Below are 16,749 nucleotides of genomic sequence, written 5' to 3' on the forward strand. Positions count from 1 at the left end.
GTGCTTGGATGAACAACTAGCAAACAAGCAACACAGTATGTTGTCCAGGAAACAACTTACATCACACCTGAAAAATGATTGTATTCACCATGGTTGCACCTTCTCCCTCAAATCCTCCTGCAGGACCCATCTTATCTTCTTCCAGCAACTTGTGACCCTTTTTGTAGTCATTGCAGCTCACCCCACACCTTTTCCATTTTTCTTCCAGAGAGTATTTCATGATCTCTGAAATGACAGCCAATGACAGCTGCTTCAATGTGCCTGAATATATTGGAGCAGCTGTCACTGACTCACCCCTTTTGAAAGATGTGCCCAACAGTTGTGCAAATTTGTGTGTGTGTGTGTGTGTGTGTGTGAGAGAGAGAGAGAGAGAGAGAGAGAGAGAGAGAGAGAGAGAGAGAGAGAGAGAGAGAATGCAAGCATCTGTTGCTGTACAAGTGCACAATTCTGAAATGAACAACCTTGCCTTGTCAATGCCCTGCATGGCTTTTGTCAAAGTGCAAGGGGCACAATACATGATCATTAACAAAGCAAAGCTACAGTTACATTTATTTGTTGTTTTGCTTTCCATTTGACAGATGTCAGACTGAAAACTATCATGTGAGAAGCAGAGCTGCAAGAGGATCTTTGCTGACAGAAGGGGGGGGTGACATGTGGATCATCCATTTCCCAGCAAGTTCTAGTTTTTTGAGGGTTGAACCTGGCAGTTCTCAGTGGCCTCCATCTTTCTCTTTTCTGACAGTTTAGATACTCAGGAGAGTGTAAAAGTGCAAGCCATTCTATGTACAGGAACACAATTTTTAGAGGGTTGTCAAAACTCAGGCTCTCTTTTAAAACTGCTTTTTTACAGAGCTCACTGGGGTTTTTCAGGGACATATAAAAGCATGAATTTGAATATGAACCAATATGTCACAAAAACATCATCAGGGATGTGAGGGGATTGTAAAATGGAAAAAAGTCACAGTGTCCACAAAAGGGGTCTCAGCGTGAAACAGACCAAGCCAGTAACATTCACTCCAAAATGACAGTTGACACTTGATAGAGCAGTTACCACTAGCAGTGGTCAGTTACCAGGATTTGGATGATGACCCGTCATGGATACAACAACCTGTACTGTGACTAGATACCTAGATGACACAGAAATGACACACAACCCACTGATTATATGGCTGGATGACATACAACCCACAAGGTCTAGATTCCTATGATTGGTTGCCACGCTGTGCACACCCAATAAATGACACAAATCATTTCTTGTACGGATTCTTCTTGAGAGAATAGTTTCATAATTAAGGGGTGTGTCAGTTTACCATGGCTTAAATTTTAAAACTACCACATCCCAATACAGAAAACCATAGGAGATTACAAGTACTCTACACTGCATATAAATCACTAAAATCTACCGGCATCCACATGAGAATGGGTTCTAGATAAGCAGAACCATAGATGTAAAATGAGCAATGGGGAAGTAAATAGGGTCTGTGCTGGTCTATGAACTGAAACTTGTTTCCATGTCTGCAGCACTGACAGATTGTTATTTAAAAATTATCTTTCAATTTCTATCCATCCATCTATCTCTCTATCTATAAGAAACAAGAACCAAACCTGACCAGTTACTCACCCTGACCATTTCTTTTTATAAAGAAAATGTCAAAAACGAGTCCAGATATTGGTGGAGCAAAATGCTAACCTATCAAAAAAGAATATATATTTTTGCAAGTTTTTAAAATACTTTCATTTATGTAGGGCACTGGCACCTATATAATTCTTACCACATATTGGAAGAGGTATTCCTTACTAATTTTACAGCAAACACAAAACCAGGAGAGACAACTGACACATCAGAAGGCAGGAATAAAATTCAAAATGACTTTGATAAAATGGAAAATGTGAGAAACTCACAACATTCTGCATAGGGAGAGCAATCCTATAGCTCATAGACAACATCTGTGTTCCAACTTTAAGCTGGATATTGGCACTCAGATCCTCCTTCCCCAGTCAGCTGGTACAGAAGACAGCTGCTCACTGCTTCTCCAAGAGTGTAAATTTGACCTTGGAGAAGGGGTAAAAAGGACATTATGGAGGACAGGTAGAGGAGGAGAATGGGCTCACCAGGAATGCAAAGAAGGATGCATGAAAGTCCATGTGGTGCAGTGGTTAAGAGCACAGGAGATCTGGGTTCTAGTTCCTACTCAGCCACAGAGCTAACTGGGTAGCTTTGGGCCAGTCACAAACTCTCAGCCCAACCTACCTCACAGGGTTGTAGTTGTAAGGATAAGATGGGGGTGGGAGAGAACTATATAAGCTGCCTTGAGTTCCTTGAAAGAAAAAGAGATATAAATATAATAAACAATAAATAAGCTAGTGGTTCTCCAGTCCCTTTCCCTCTCTACCTGAAGTGTGACAGTGAGAAACCAGCTGTTTAGCTGCACTGCTGAGTGGGAGGTACAGCCTCCTGCTGTAAGCATCTGAGTTCAGATAAGCATCTGAGTTCAAAGGCAAACAGGCATTGAATAGGAAATTAAATACACCAGTTTAGGACAGAGGATACCTGTCTTAGCAGCTGGATCCTGGGACTCTTGTCAAATCACAAGTGAACATAAACATTAATCAGCAATATGATGCAGGTGAGCAAAATACACACACACACACACACACACACACACACACACACACACACACACACAATATATATATATATATATATATTGCAAGGTGATTTTTGGATGCCCTGTAAGAGAACCATGCTAGATGATTTAAAGTAAGTTTCCTTTTATTCCAGACTAGTCAGATGTCACAGAGTGCTATGTCAGGTTCTGAGCAACATATTTTAAGAATGTAGATAAAACAGGTTCAGAAGAGGGCAATGAAATGAGTACTTTTTAAAAATCCTATTTAAAATATTGAAGCATTAAGTATAAAATATTAAGCATGTATTGAATGGAAGAGACTTAGGGGATCTTCCTTAACAGTATGTATGGATTTATTTAGAAGGCTTCTATGCCGCCCCATTCCCTGAAGCCTCGGAGCGGCTCACAACAGTACTCTTTAGATGCTTGAAAGATTATTACACAAAGGAGGAAAGAGACTTGTTCTTTGCTGTTTCAATAGGAATATCTAGATTGAAATGGTTTAAATTACAGGAAGATGATACTGGTTGAACACTGAGACACTTTAACAGTTAAAGCAGTTTGACAGCAAACTAATTACTGGTATATATGTGTAAGGTGGTAATGAGAGGCGTTCTCCCTCATTGGCAGCTTTCAACCAAAAGCTGAATATTCATCTGTGGGAGATGCTCCATAGCAGGTTTTCATATAGCAGCCCTAAGACTAAAACTTGATGGCCTGTAAAAGCTGGGGTATCCAGCTTACAGTGCAAATGCCTCAAGGGCAATCTGTAGCAGCAAGAGGAACTGGGGACCTATTTGTGATATAAGCACAGCTGGTGGCCACTCTAAAGTAACACACATAGCCAAAGAGGCCACCATAAATAGTATGTTGCCCAAAGGAGCTGCAGTAAGCTGTTCATTTCATTTTATACCCAATCCCAGTTCACAATCTATCCTTGTTTCCCAGTCATTGCAGTAATTTAAAAAATTGGCAGTCAGGAAGCCTAAACATGGATTGGAACAGGTCCTTAAGTTTAAAAAGGCAATATGAGAAAGGGAGAAATACATAGAAGAGATAAGTCATGTTTTTTGAGTTTCCATGGCATTTTGTTCATATAAATAAATTCTAGCTCATGGTCTGTTATTGTTCCTCCCTGAACCTTTTATTCATTTCATTTCTGTACTACCCAATAACCAAAGCTCTCTTGACAGTTCCCAAACAGTATTCTTCAAATACAAAATTTTAACCATAAATTACAAACAGATAAAACAGCATACGATTGACAGTATACCTGTAAAACATCTGGGATGAGTAGGTCTTAAGCCCTTAAATAATCTTGAATGTCTTTAAATGCTGCTGTGCAGAGGTTCATCTTAACCTGATGTTAAATGGATGACAAGGCTAGCGCCAGGCATGCCTCAGTGGGGAGACCATTCTATAGTTGGAGAGGGAAGACCTGACCACTGTTGCTGCCCTCTGAACCTCCCTTGAAAGTGGCACTCAGAGGAGCCCCATTCATTGACCATAGTACCTAGGTAGATTACAGCTGAGAGAGGTGCTTCATGAAGTATTACAGTCCCAAATTGTGTAAATTGCTACAAAGACCACCAATTGAAGTGAAATTAGTTTTTGCTAGGGAGCATCAGTATCGCCCAGTCGTTGAAAATGACAATGCACACAGTACTCTTTTGCTATGCTATGAAGAATCAGTGTCTTACCTATAATACTGGTTCTTTAAGCAGATGATTGTGCATTCAGACATATGAGTTCTGCACCTGTACAAGCCCTTATTTGGAATGTTTTTGAGCCTAGCTTATTTTGAAAGGACTCCCACCCCTTTCAGTATGCACACTGAGACTGTGGTTTTCCTACTATTCCCACTCAGTTCCTGACAACTGATGCCATGGTCTCAGAAAAATTTCCAGCAGAAATGAGAACCATGGATGTTATTCTGGTACCTGCAGCAGGGATGGAGGCTGGATTATATGACAGAGCAAAGGACCATTCAAAGAAGCAGTTACAATCAAGCAACTTCTCCTTTGTGATCTTTCTGCATCAAACACATGGGTGACTGACACAAAGCATTACTTGGAGAAGTACAGGTGCCTCATGAAACCACAGGCAAAAGTACTATTCATGTGAACACAGTATCCTGTTTGACATGAATGTTCAACTTATAGTGGAATATGAGACTATGAGCTATGACTATGTGGCAACCGGGCAGAGATCAGGAAGGGGAATACCCTGTAGAAAAGGAGGTCCTTGTGCCTATGGAATGATCCCAGAGAGTCACCAGAATAAGTTCAAAGAAATGGGGTGGTCCTTTCTACATCTCCTCATTAAGAGATGAGAAGTCATGCTGTGGTGTTCAGATATGCCTCTTTAAGAGATCTGTTTCTCTGGGAAGAGGTATATAAGCCAGAAAGCAGGATGTGGTAGGTATGCAGATGTAGTAATGTGTTGTTTTAACATTTTTTGTATGCTGTTCCGAGACATCTGTAGTGGATGGGTTAGAAAAGCTTTCAATGACTAAATAAACAAACAAACTTGCTTGGTCTTGAATAAATGTTGATCCTGTATTTGGAGGAAGATACAACAGACAGCACCATGTGAAAAGGGGCAGCATTTGACAATACTTCAAGAGAATACTGCGAAATCTCTATGGACAATGTTGGAGTTGAAAAACATACAGGAAACATTATGTTCTGGTTAACATGAAACAGTGCTGATGTTTTGATAGGAAAGAAATATCAAGATAGGTCATTAGTTTCTCTTATTGGCTTGATGACTGGAGGTATTATGGACCAAGAGTGATATTTTCTATATTAGCCATCTGAGGAAGTAATTTGTAAGGCACTCAAAGGACCTGAATGCTCCAATAACCATGGAAGGCTTAAAGCTGGCATCAGCCCAGTACCTTGGAGATGAAGATTAAGTGAACTGCTTCAGAAATTTTCAACAAGAGTAGGCAGGGGGCAGAATAATTATCATCAACTGGCAAATGCATAGAGAACAGAATAGGGGCTGAAGTACCTGGAAGTCTGAGATTATCTGTCCATGTGGGACAATTTACTCCTACAGCTGGTGCATTTTATTTTTTCATTTATTATATTTACAACCACCCCCCAGTCTTTTTTTCCTTTCAAGGAACTCAAGATGGCTTACATAATTCTCCTCCTTTCTCAATCTTATCCTCACAACATCCACCAACCTGTGACTCTTGATAAATTGGACCAAGAGTCTGTGTCTGGCCCAAAGTCACCCAGTGACCTCCATAGCTGAGTTGGGACTAAAACCCCATTTGCAGAAGGGAATCTTAAAGGCCACAAGTCATGCAACCCCTATTCATGAAGGCACAGGTATGCAAAGAACAGCACAGGTGCAAAAAAGAGAGCAAAAAGTCCAAATAAGGATAAAAATAACAAACAGGAAACCTCCCTACAATTCACCTTAGTTTTTCACTGGTGAACTAGAAGAAAGCTTTGAGCTGGAGCTGCTGCTGCTGCGATCTGAGCAGGAGGAGTAAGAGTCACATTCTTTTAGTGCATGCACTATGGATGGAGAAGGGCAGATCTCCACAAAAATACTCAGTTCTCGAATGCTCCAAGAAGATACAGAACCCTTGTGTGCAATGAACAGAGACCACAAAAAACCCCCACACCAATATGCCAGCTTGGATCTTTCTGAGAACTAGCATAGCTTGTGCAGGCAATGTTTGCTCATTTTGCATTCTTCTACCCTATGTGCAACTTCATTCTGTGAACATGTGTTGAATTCTTGGATTGTCAATCACCTCAGTTTGTATCTCTAGTAAACAAACCATACCTATATGGCTGTCCTTCTTTTGTAGTTCATTTAGTCTTTGCAGTCGCTCTTCATTTAGGGCTTTCAGATGATCTATATTGAGACTAGAAGTTGAGTACAGAGAGCTGTTATCTGATTGTAGAGGTGGAGTCACCCTAAGGGGGACATCATCCTATAGATTTAAGGAACGATGAAACATTGAATAGTTAAAATATATATCTACTGAGGCTGATTTTTATAGTGGCCTTCATCCCCATGCTAATAATAAATGCAGTAAAGGTGGCCAGAGTCTGATAGTGAGCAACAAGAAAACGGAGCATCTTGTCAGCACAGCATTCAAATATGCCCACAGTAAAATACCATAAATTGAGCTAGATAAAGGTTTGTTATTTCGATCTAGTATGACTGGATTTTTCAGAATGGCTGATATCTAACATTTTCATAACATAGTAGTTGTGCTTCTACTACTGAAAAATGAACTAAAAAGCATATACTTCTGTCCCACTGAAAAAAATGGGGTATGTTAGTCACAACACATTAGCTATGTTCACACATAATGCTAAACCAAGATGTGTGTAGTTACTGTGTGGCATGGTATCTCATCTTGTCTCCTATGTTCCTGTGTTCACATGTTTGTGTGGTACTCATGAGAAGTTTCCACATGCCTCCGTCTTCCAAATGTGGCAGCATGTTTCCCACCAGCCCCCATGGCTGAAAATCAATCTCAGCATGCACTATTCCTGCCTCTCCTCCTCTGGTCCTCATGTTCCCCTGGGCATGGTCTCAGCTAGCTGCTGCTTTTCCTCACTGCTGCTGCACCAAGAAACCATCCATTAATTAGAGTAGCAGGGCTGCTATGTGGGAGCAACAGAGCAGCACCCACCACTGCCTCCACACTCCATGCTGATGGAGGAATATGCCCCCTCCCACATCTCTCCCTGGTCCTTTGTTGCACATGTGCCCAATGCTCCCAACCCCCATGTGCTGCATTTGCACATGCTGCTGAGGCTGCCTTCCCCCCTCAGCCCAGTGAACAAAGGGCTGCAGCATGGGCACTGGTGCCAAAGACAGTGGGAGCATGGCCTGCCAGGCACACTTTCCCAAGGATGCTCATCACCTGGGAAATTCCACTGGCAGGCTGTTGAGGGGAGTGGCAGGGCTTGTGGGGAGTTCCCTGGATTACTGAGGATAGGGTGGGAGTGGGATAATGGGTGGAAGGCAGCACAGCAAGGCCAGCAACATGGCAAGATGGCATGGCCAGGCATCAGGGAACATTTGCCAGGAGGGAGACAGGGAGCAAGGAGACAACCAATCAGCACCCTGCTGCTGGCAACTCAGCAGCTGCTAGGCAGAACAGGGCAGCAAAAATGGCGGCTGGAACAAGCACAGCCAATGTGACCACTCTTGCTGCCAAATTTGCTGTCGGAGCAACTGTAGAAACATATCGTAAATGCAGTCACACATAACAACCAGCAATGGTGAAGTATGAAAATCTTAAAACAAACTGTTGGTTCTCTGTGGGGATTCACAGCAACCAAACAGATCATACTTCACCATGTTTGCTGAATTCACACATAATAACAAGCCATTTCTGCCATGGCTTGTCATTACATGTGAAAACAGCCATTGATTTCAATTAGGCTCAGTTGCAATTCACTAAAGGGGGGAGACCTTTTTCTTCTCTCGCCTCCTTTCCCTTGCAGATACAGGTGGTGGAGGGGATGTTCTAGCCATGTTGAAGTTGTTTTCTTCTAAAGTAGGAAAGGCTTCACCATCAGTACCTAGGAATGTTTGAAAAAAATAACAAAGGCTAGGTTTTTAAACAAGACTTAAGTAAACAAAATTAACTATACTACAGGTTATATACTTTAAGCTCCACAGAGAGTTTACGGGATGGGAATTGCAAACAACCTTCAGAACGATCTCACCAATTCCAGATTAACCTTTTTGAGCTTTCCATGTATTTAGCTCTTTTTAGCTCTCTCCAAGACAATATGCTCAGATTTTGTTTTCTTTTTTGCTCCAAGTATCTTTTATAATACTGAAGCAAGCAGTTAAACCACTTTTACATAGAAAGTTGCAAAGCAGCAGTGGCAGGCAGCTCCATCTTATGATTAAATGAATGCCATAACAATAGGTCTTACCTAAAACTATTTCATACATATATCATTTACATAACTGCAGGACTAATTATGTGGTGCATTTATATCTCAGCTTTTTTCCCTCTTGCAAGGAATCCAAAGCAACCCTTCTCCAGTTTATCTTCATAACATTGTGAGGTAGATTACACTGAAAGTCAGTAACTAGCCGAAAGTTACTCAGTACGCTTTAAGGCTGAGTGGACACTAAAACCCTGGCCTCCTGTGTCCCAGTTCTTCCCTTTAAAACTAATTCATAACTTAAAATAAGGAAATGCAAACCTTGTTTTAAATCCTTGTGTGTGTGTGTTGTGGGTTTTTTTTTTTTTTGTCTCAAGATCTGAAGTCCTTATAGGAGACGTAGGGAACATTTACCTTTAAGGGCCAGTTTCCGTTCTAGAAAATGTTTCAGATGTCATACTCCCTCTGTGAGCATGACCAATGGCCATGCAGCCATGGCCAAAGTCAGGATGTACATCGCCAAAACATGATTCTTACCCATTTTAACCTTGCTCAGACAAGCACGACAAGTCTCTGCATGTCTACTCAGAAGCAAGCATGTTCAGCATGTCTTCGCATGAATAAGCAGAACAAAACTCAGAAGAAATGTTAAATCACTCAGCAGTTTCCTCACCAGCTTCCCCGCTACACAACAACAAAAAACCCTTACTACTCTCCAGCAGATGCTTTGAAAAAAAGCTTTTCCTTAACAGGAGAGTAGGTGGGCCTAAGGGAAGACATAGTAGGCTGTAATCTAGATATGGAACCCCTGTGGGCCATCTCCAACCCACAGGCCAGAGTCCATATGTCTGCACTACAGAGATGTGGGTCTAATATAGCATTGATTCATGTCTATAATATCTCCATGAAGACAGGTGCATGGAGACCCAAAACAGATGAGAAAGGTCTGTTGTACCATATATTTGCCTCATTCACCCTAGTTCATACCTTTCACTCTGGCATGCCCACATAAGCACCCTACTTTAAATATGCTTGATTTTTAATTCTCTCCCCTGTCTAACACATTACCTGCTTCTAGTTTGGGCTAGTGGTTTACAGCTTTTTAGTCAAAATTACAGTTACTGTAATTATAGTTATTGTAATTTTGTGGAATTAATCTAAATGGTATTTTAAATATTCCTTAAAGCCTGTGATTCTTGGTTCAAAGGCTAGAGATATTCTTGAGGACTCTGATAATGTGATCCAATACCCTGCTTTTTTCAAATAGAGTCTTCCAGAAGGAAAGCATATTTTTGAACATCAGAGCTTTCTTGATGTTTCCTCCATCCCTGTGAGAGATGATGCTTATTTTTCTGTGAAGAAGCTGCAATTTAATTTTGAGGGCAGACAAGAGATGTAGCCGAGGAACTGAAGAAGGGTCAGCATGGTGGCTTTCTTTGAAGCTCTGAAACATCTGGGCTCCTCAGAAAGCTGACTGGAGAGCAGAGTGTGTTGGGTATTATTGCTGAGAACCTTCATCTTATGTTCAATCATTAAATATGTGTAAATAAATCATATATCATACACGCACCAATCAGTCTCCAGTAACACCCTTCCACAGCAGCCAAACTCTGGGTAAAGCACTCAAATTCCTGAGCACTCACTACTTTACAGCTTTATAGAAATCTGTGTCACCAAATGTTTGAACTCCAAGTCAGAACATCTGCTGATACCCAGGTATCATAAATAGCTGAAGATTAATAAAAGTCTCCCCCTTGCTACTATTCTACCATAGCTATTTCCCTCAAACAACACACAAACTTGGCAGAAAATGCACTTTAGTGCTAGCATCAATGGTATTTTACAATAGCAGTCTATCAAATGAAAAAGTATATAATGAACAAGTAAGCACCATTGAATACTCACTAATAAAAGCACTATCAGATTCCAAGAGTGAGCTCTTCATATACTCATTTGACTCATCATCTCTGACCTACACCAGAAAAATACAAGAAAACTCACTTCAGGTTTTTTTTTTAAATTTCTGCAAGAAGCAGCCTAGCTAAATAAACCAGAGTTATGAAAGCTGCCAGATTGTCAGTTATTAAATCTGTTTTTACAGGAGGTTCTACAGTTTTGCCCCTTCTGAAACAAATATTAGAATCTTGCAAGGTAATAGCTTTTTGGAAGATTAATTTGAATAAAGGCAGGTTATATACCTGTAACTGTCGTTCTTTAAGTGGTCATCCGTGCATTCACACATTTTGGGTGCTGCACCTGTGCAGTGCCTGTTGCCGGGAAGATTTACTAGCATTAACAGTTTTTGGGGGGAACTCTGTGCCCTCCTCCCCCATAGTATGAATGGTTGGAGTGCCCGCCCTTTTCCCAGTCAGCTGAAGACCATCTGTTCACCCCCAGGTGGAGCTGGCTGGTATCAAATCTGGCACATAAGGGAGAAAAAAAATACATACATATACATAGTATAAGTAGAGATATAATATACCCAGTCGCCAACATCGAGTGGGGCTGGTGGGCGGGTTGTGTGAACGCATGGATGACCACTCAAAGAACGACAGTTACAGGTAAGCAACCTGCCTTTCTTCATCATGGTCTCCGTGCATCACACAGTATGGGTGACTAACAAGCTTACCACACTCGGAGGCAGGACAGTGTCATCACTGGAGAACTGTGGAGAGGTTAGCACGGCCGAAGGAACAGTCCTGTCTGGCCTGGACGTCCAAGTGGTAGTGCTTCATGGAAGTGCACGGAGTAGACCATGTGGCAACTTTGCAGATATCTTGCAAGGGAATGCCCGCACAGAGGGCAGAAGAAGCAGTGACAGCTCTAGTGAAGTGTCCTTTCAGAGTGATGGGTAAGTCCAGTTTTGAAAGGTGATAAGCCAGTTCAATCATCTTAACAATTCATTTTGAAAACCTTTGAGTACTGATAGGAGCTCCCTTGTCATGTTCCAAGTATTTGATGAAAAGCTGTTTGGTTTTCCTGAATGACTCAGTTCGGATTGATAAAGGCTAAACAGCACCGGACATCCAGGCTATGTAGGGAGCGCTGCTTCAATGTCGACAGAGTAGGGAAATAAGCCGGTAACACAATGTCCTGGTTAAGGTGAAATGAGTCACAACCTTGGGCAGGAAGGTTGGATCGGTATGTAGAACCACATTCTCCTTGTGGAAGTTTAGGTATGGTGGGTTGACATGAAGGGCACACCGTCCACTGGCTTTTCTGGCCGAAGAAATCGCTACTAAAAAAAGGCTGTTTTCCAAGTGAAAAGGCGTAGATTTGTTGTGGTCAGTGGTTCAAATGGAGGCTTTGTGAGAGCTTGCAGGATGACAGGGAGGCTCCACGTTGGAACTACCGATCAAGTCAGTGGCTAAAGGTTTTGTACTCCTCATAGGAATCAATGCACAAGGTAATGGGAGGAAACAGACAAACCTCCAATGTATCCTCGATGATGTAAGATGGCTGCAATATACACCTTAATGGAGGAAGGTTTAAGACCCCCATGGTGTAACAAGAGTAGAAATTGTAGAATGTTCTCGATGGTAGCAGATTGAGGTAAAAACTGATTAGCAGCAGCAAAGGAGGTGGAACACTTCCATTTGGCAGTATAAGAGCGCCATGTGGTTGGTAGGTGCAGATTGGAGAATAAACTGTATATCAGGATGAAAGCTGGTCATGTCTGAGGAAGACATCAGTACCTATGTCAATACTGAAGGCAGTATTGGATTGGAAAGCTCTAGTGCAGTAGATACATTTGTAGAAGAAGCAGGCATCGATCCTGATGGGGGTGCATGTATCAAATCCAAAGAAAGTGTCAGTATCGATGTAGAAGAAAGAGCCAATGAACGAGCCAGACAGTGAGATACCGAGAATGTAGGTCGGGATGTTGTATGGCACCGTGCTCTTGAGTGAGAAGGTGAGGATTTCAAGGTAGGTGAAGAAATTTGTTGTGTGAAAATTGGAAGAGAGCGGAGAACCATGACTGACGGGGCCAGCAAGGCGTGATGAGGATACAGTGAGTGTCATCTTGTCAGATTTTGGCTATAGTCCTTGTTAAAGCAGGTTACTTACCTGTAACTGATGTTCTTTGAGTGGCCATCTGTGCAGTCACACATATGGGTGCTGCGACTGCGCAGTGCCTAGGCTGGAAGATTAGAAAGCTAACGGTTTTTGGTGGGAAAAACTCCGCTCCCCTCCCCCTCGGTGGTATAAAAAGAGCGGAGTGTCCGCCATTTTATTCAGTCTTGAAGACCGAACGTTCGCCCTCTAGAGGTTGAGAATAAAATGAATGACAAACATCATTGTATCGCAACGGTACCGATGAAGTTATAGTACGGTACTGAGAGAAAGAAATATCCACTCACTAACACCGAGGGGGGCCGGCAGGTGGGTTCTGTGAATGCACAGATGGCAACTCGAAGAACATCAGTTACAGGTAAGCAACCTGCTTTTCTTCGTCGTGGCCTCTGTGCATCACACATATGGGTGATTCGCAAGCTTACCAAACTTGGAGGAGGGAGGTGTCGTCAGCAAAGAACGGATGAAAGAACAGCTCTGCCGAAAGAGCAGTCTTGTCTGGCACGTACATCAAGCCGATAATGCTTGGCGAAGGTACATGGACCAGCCCACGTCGCAGCTCTGCAGATATCTTGTAGCGGAACTCCTGCGGCAAACGCAGACGAAGTCGCTACTGCTCATGTGGAGTGACCTCTTGGAAAAGCAGGTATGTCTATTTTCGATAGCTGGTAAGCCAAGACGATAGTCTGGACGATCCAATTAGAAAGTCTTTGGGATGTGATCGGTGATCCCTTGTCACGCTCGGAGTACTTAACGAAAAGTCTATTAGTACTACAGAAAGATTCCATGCGAGATCTGTAAAAAGCCAAGCAACAGAGAACATCAAGCGTGTGTAGAGCACGTTCTTTCAGGTTCGAAGGCAATGGAAAGAATGCTGGCAAAACAATGTCTTGACTCAGATGGAACGGCGTAGTCACTTTAGGAAGAAAGGAAAAATCCATCCGAAGAACGACTTTCTCCTTATGGAAATTCAGAAAGGGCAGGTCTATGCAAAGAGCACAAATTTCACTAGTTCTCCGAGCTGATGTTACTGCTACGAGGAAGGCCGTTTTCCACAACACGAGGCGTAAGTCCACAGTTGCCAAAGGCTCGAACGGTGGTTTGGTAAGTGCCTGGAGCACTACGGAAAGGCTCCACGCTGGCACAGCAGGACGGATACACAGATGTAAGTTCTGTAGTCCCCTAATAAAGCGTCGAACCAGCGGTTGAGAGAAAACTGATGATCCTTGGATAGCGCCACGATAATGTGATATGGCAGCTGCATAAACTTTGATGGATGATGGTTTGAGTCCCGTGTGATGCAGTTGCAAGAGCAATTACAGAATATTATCAACTGAAGCCTTCCCAGGAAGAAAAGAATGGCACTCTGCAAACGAGGAGAATCTTTTCCATTTAGCTGCATAGGAACGACGAGTGGACTGTCTCAATGCAGATTCGAGAATCGCCTGAATTTCTTGGTCAGTAGGCGTCAGTACCGCAGCGATTGCTGTTGAATCCGAGGTAGGAGCCGTATGTACAGACTGCTGAACTGGGTCCTCCGTAGAGCAAGGTGGTGTCGGTATCGACTCAGTGAAATGACTCAGTTGATCCGCCATGCTGTCAACTTGAGGGAGGTTATATCCGGATGTCGGATCGCTCTGTCTTGCTGTGATAACACATGAGGAAGAGTTGGTAGGCGAAGAAACGTTCTTCTGGATAGTAGCAAGAGAGTGGCAAACCATGGTTGTCTCGGCCACCACAGAGTTACTAATATCCCTGTGGCATTGTCTTGGGCTATTTTCGCAACCACTTTTGTTAGAAGTGAGATTGGAGGAAAGGCATAAAAAGTCCCCCATCAATCCCGATCCGATGCCCACTCTGGAACAATACTGGGCACACACTCTGTTGCCCTGAGTGGCGAACAGGTCCGTGTCTGGGTAACCCCACAAATGGAAGAGTTTCTCGCAAATTTGTCTGTCCAACTCCCATTCGTGGGTTGTTGACATCTGTCTGCTTAACATATCTGCTTTGATGTTGTCGGTTCCAGCCAGGTGAACCGCCAGGAGCATAATGTTCCTCGGTATGCACCAGTCCCAAATGTCCATCGATAGGCGCGCTAAGGCTGGAGATTTCGTGCCGCCCTGCTTGTTGATATAGAAAACAGCAGGTATGTTGTCTGATGCAATCTGGACAACTTGACTGCATAGCACAGTCTCGAATGCCTTGAGGGCGTTGAAAATCGCTAGAAGTTCGAGGAAGTTGATGTGCTTCCTTCGTTCTTGTCGGTTCCAAGTACCTTGGACCCGAAGTCTCGAACATGTTGCACCCCATCCAAGGAGGGATGCGTCGGTATACAGGGTTGTTGTTGGCTGAAGCGGTCGAAACGGGACGCTGATAGACAGGTTGCCTGGGATGGTCCACCAAGTTAGAGTACGAAGGATCGCAAAGGGAATCTGGATCAGCTTGGTGGCAGGATCTCATTGCGGGTGAAATGCGGTGTTGAAAAACAGTTGCATGGGCCGCATACGCAGTCTGGCATACGGGACAATGGCAATCGCAGCGGCCATGTGTCCAAGCAGTCTCTGAATGGATAAGGCTGGGACTGTTCCGTGCAGCCATATCCAATGAATGTGGTTGCATAAGGCATCTTGACGTTCTCGTGGAAGGAAGGCTCTTTCCCGTGTCGAGTCGAGTCGTGCCTTGATGAATTCGATGACCTGTGTGGGAATAAGGGACTATTTCTCGCGGTTAATGCACAGACCAAGAGCGTCGAGTAGAGCGCAGGTCACTTGTATAGCAGACAGAAGACCTCATTCGGATTGCGAAACGATGAGCCAATTGTCTAAATATGGGTATATTTGTACTTCCCAAGTTCTTAAGTGTGCGCATACCGGCACCATACACTTCGTAAAAACTCGAGGTGCGGTAGCCAGGCCAAAGGGTAAAACATTGAACTCGAACAGATCGGACCCGACAGTAAAACGTAGAAAGCGTCTGTGTGAAGGATGGATAGAGATATGAAAATAGGCATCCTTCAAGTCCAGCGAGGCAAACCAATCCTCCCTCTTCAATAACGGAAAGATATTCTGTAAAGTGGTCATCCGGAGCTTCCTTGGTCTAATGTACTTATTAAGAGTTCATAAGTCCAAAATTGGACGAAGACCACCGTCCCTTTTCGGGACCATAAAATATCTGGAGTAGAATCCATGCAATCCTTCCAAGCAGGATAACTGTCGAATCGCTCCCTTGATAAGCAGCTGGGAGACCTCGTCGCATAGCACCAATGAAGAAGGTGTAAAACGGATCGGGCTCGACGGAGGGACGACATCAAATTCTATCCTATATCTGAACTGAATGATAGATAACACCCACCTATCAGATGTAATGGACTTCCAAATGGGGAGTCGGCCTTGGAACCGGTCCCCAAAAGGGAGAAGGGAAGGTGTTGTTGGAAGAGGAAGGATGGTTCGCCCGGACCGTCAACGTGGGCGTTTATCGGCGTCAAAGCATCGACAGCTTTGGGAAAAACGCTGTTGCGGTTGCTGCCTCCGACGCTGCCGTTGCTGATATTGTTGGCAAGGGTAGTATTGTTGGTTCCGACAGGAAGACCGAGGCCACTGCCACTTACGCTTTTGTGGAGGGAGTTCCATGCGGTGCGCAGTCAGGCGTGATTCGTGGATTGCCTTTAACTTGCAGTCAGTCTTCCGATGGAACAGGCCAGTACCATCAAATGGCATTTCCTCGATCCTGCGTTTCGTCTCATCTGGAAAATTACATTGCGAAGCCACGCATGTCGGCGTAACGAGATGGCATCGACAAGAGCCCTCAAATTGGTGTCTACATGGTGTTGTGCAGTAGACAACTGTTGCACCGCCACCTGCATTGCTTCTTTAATGAAGACCCTAGCAAGGTCCACTTGGTGATCTGGAAGGGAGGAAGCAACGTTATCCAGCTTCTGCATGATAAAGTACTGGTAACGTGCCAGTGTTGCTTCGTAATTCGAAATGTGTACGCCAAGCCCAGAGGCCGCATAGACCTGGCGCGCAAGCATATCGATCTTCCTCCCTTCCTTGTCACGAGGGGCAGTATGTCCCCTGGACTCCCTGCCCTGGGAGGATTCAACCACGAGAGAGTTCGGTTTCGGGTGACAGAGCAAAAAAGGAATATCGTCGTCACGAACT

At 43.6% G+C, this 16,749-nt stretch overlaps 1 protein-coding gene across 5 annotated transcripts in view; it reads right to left on the bottom strand.

Annotated features, from left to right (window-relative positions):
• CSPP1 (centrosome and spindle pole associated protein 1) overlaps positions 1-16,749 on the bottom strand; it is an 83,778-nt gene that overhangs the window by 9,696 nt on the left and 57,333 nt on the right. For 4 of the 5 annotated variants that reach the window (XM_044424070.1, XM_044424069.1, XM_044424068.1 and 1 more), the window contains 3 exons: positions 10,421-10,487; positions 8,088-8,197; positions 6,438-6,588 (listed from right to left, as the gene is read on the bottom strand). In XM_044424070.1, coding sequence (XP_044280005.1) covers positions 6,438-6,588; positions 8,088-8,197; positions 10,421-10,487 — 328 coding nt within the window. The remainder of the gene's footprint in view (positions 1-6,437; positions 6,589-8,087; positions 8,198-10,420; positions 10,488-16,749) is intronic. The other variant, XR_006414080.1, reaches the window with a different exon arrangement.

This window comes from Varanus komodoensis, unplaced genomic scaffold, assembly GCF_004798865.1.
Source record: "Varanus komodoensis strain SLA01 unplaced genomic scaffold, ASM479886v1 scaffold14_1, whole genome shotgun sequence".
In the NCBI taxonomy this organism is placed as follows: Eukaryota; Metazoa; Chordata; class Lepidosauria; order Squamata; family Varanidae; genus Varanus; species Varanus komodoensis.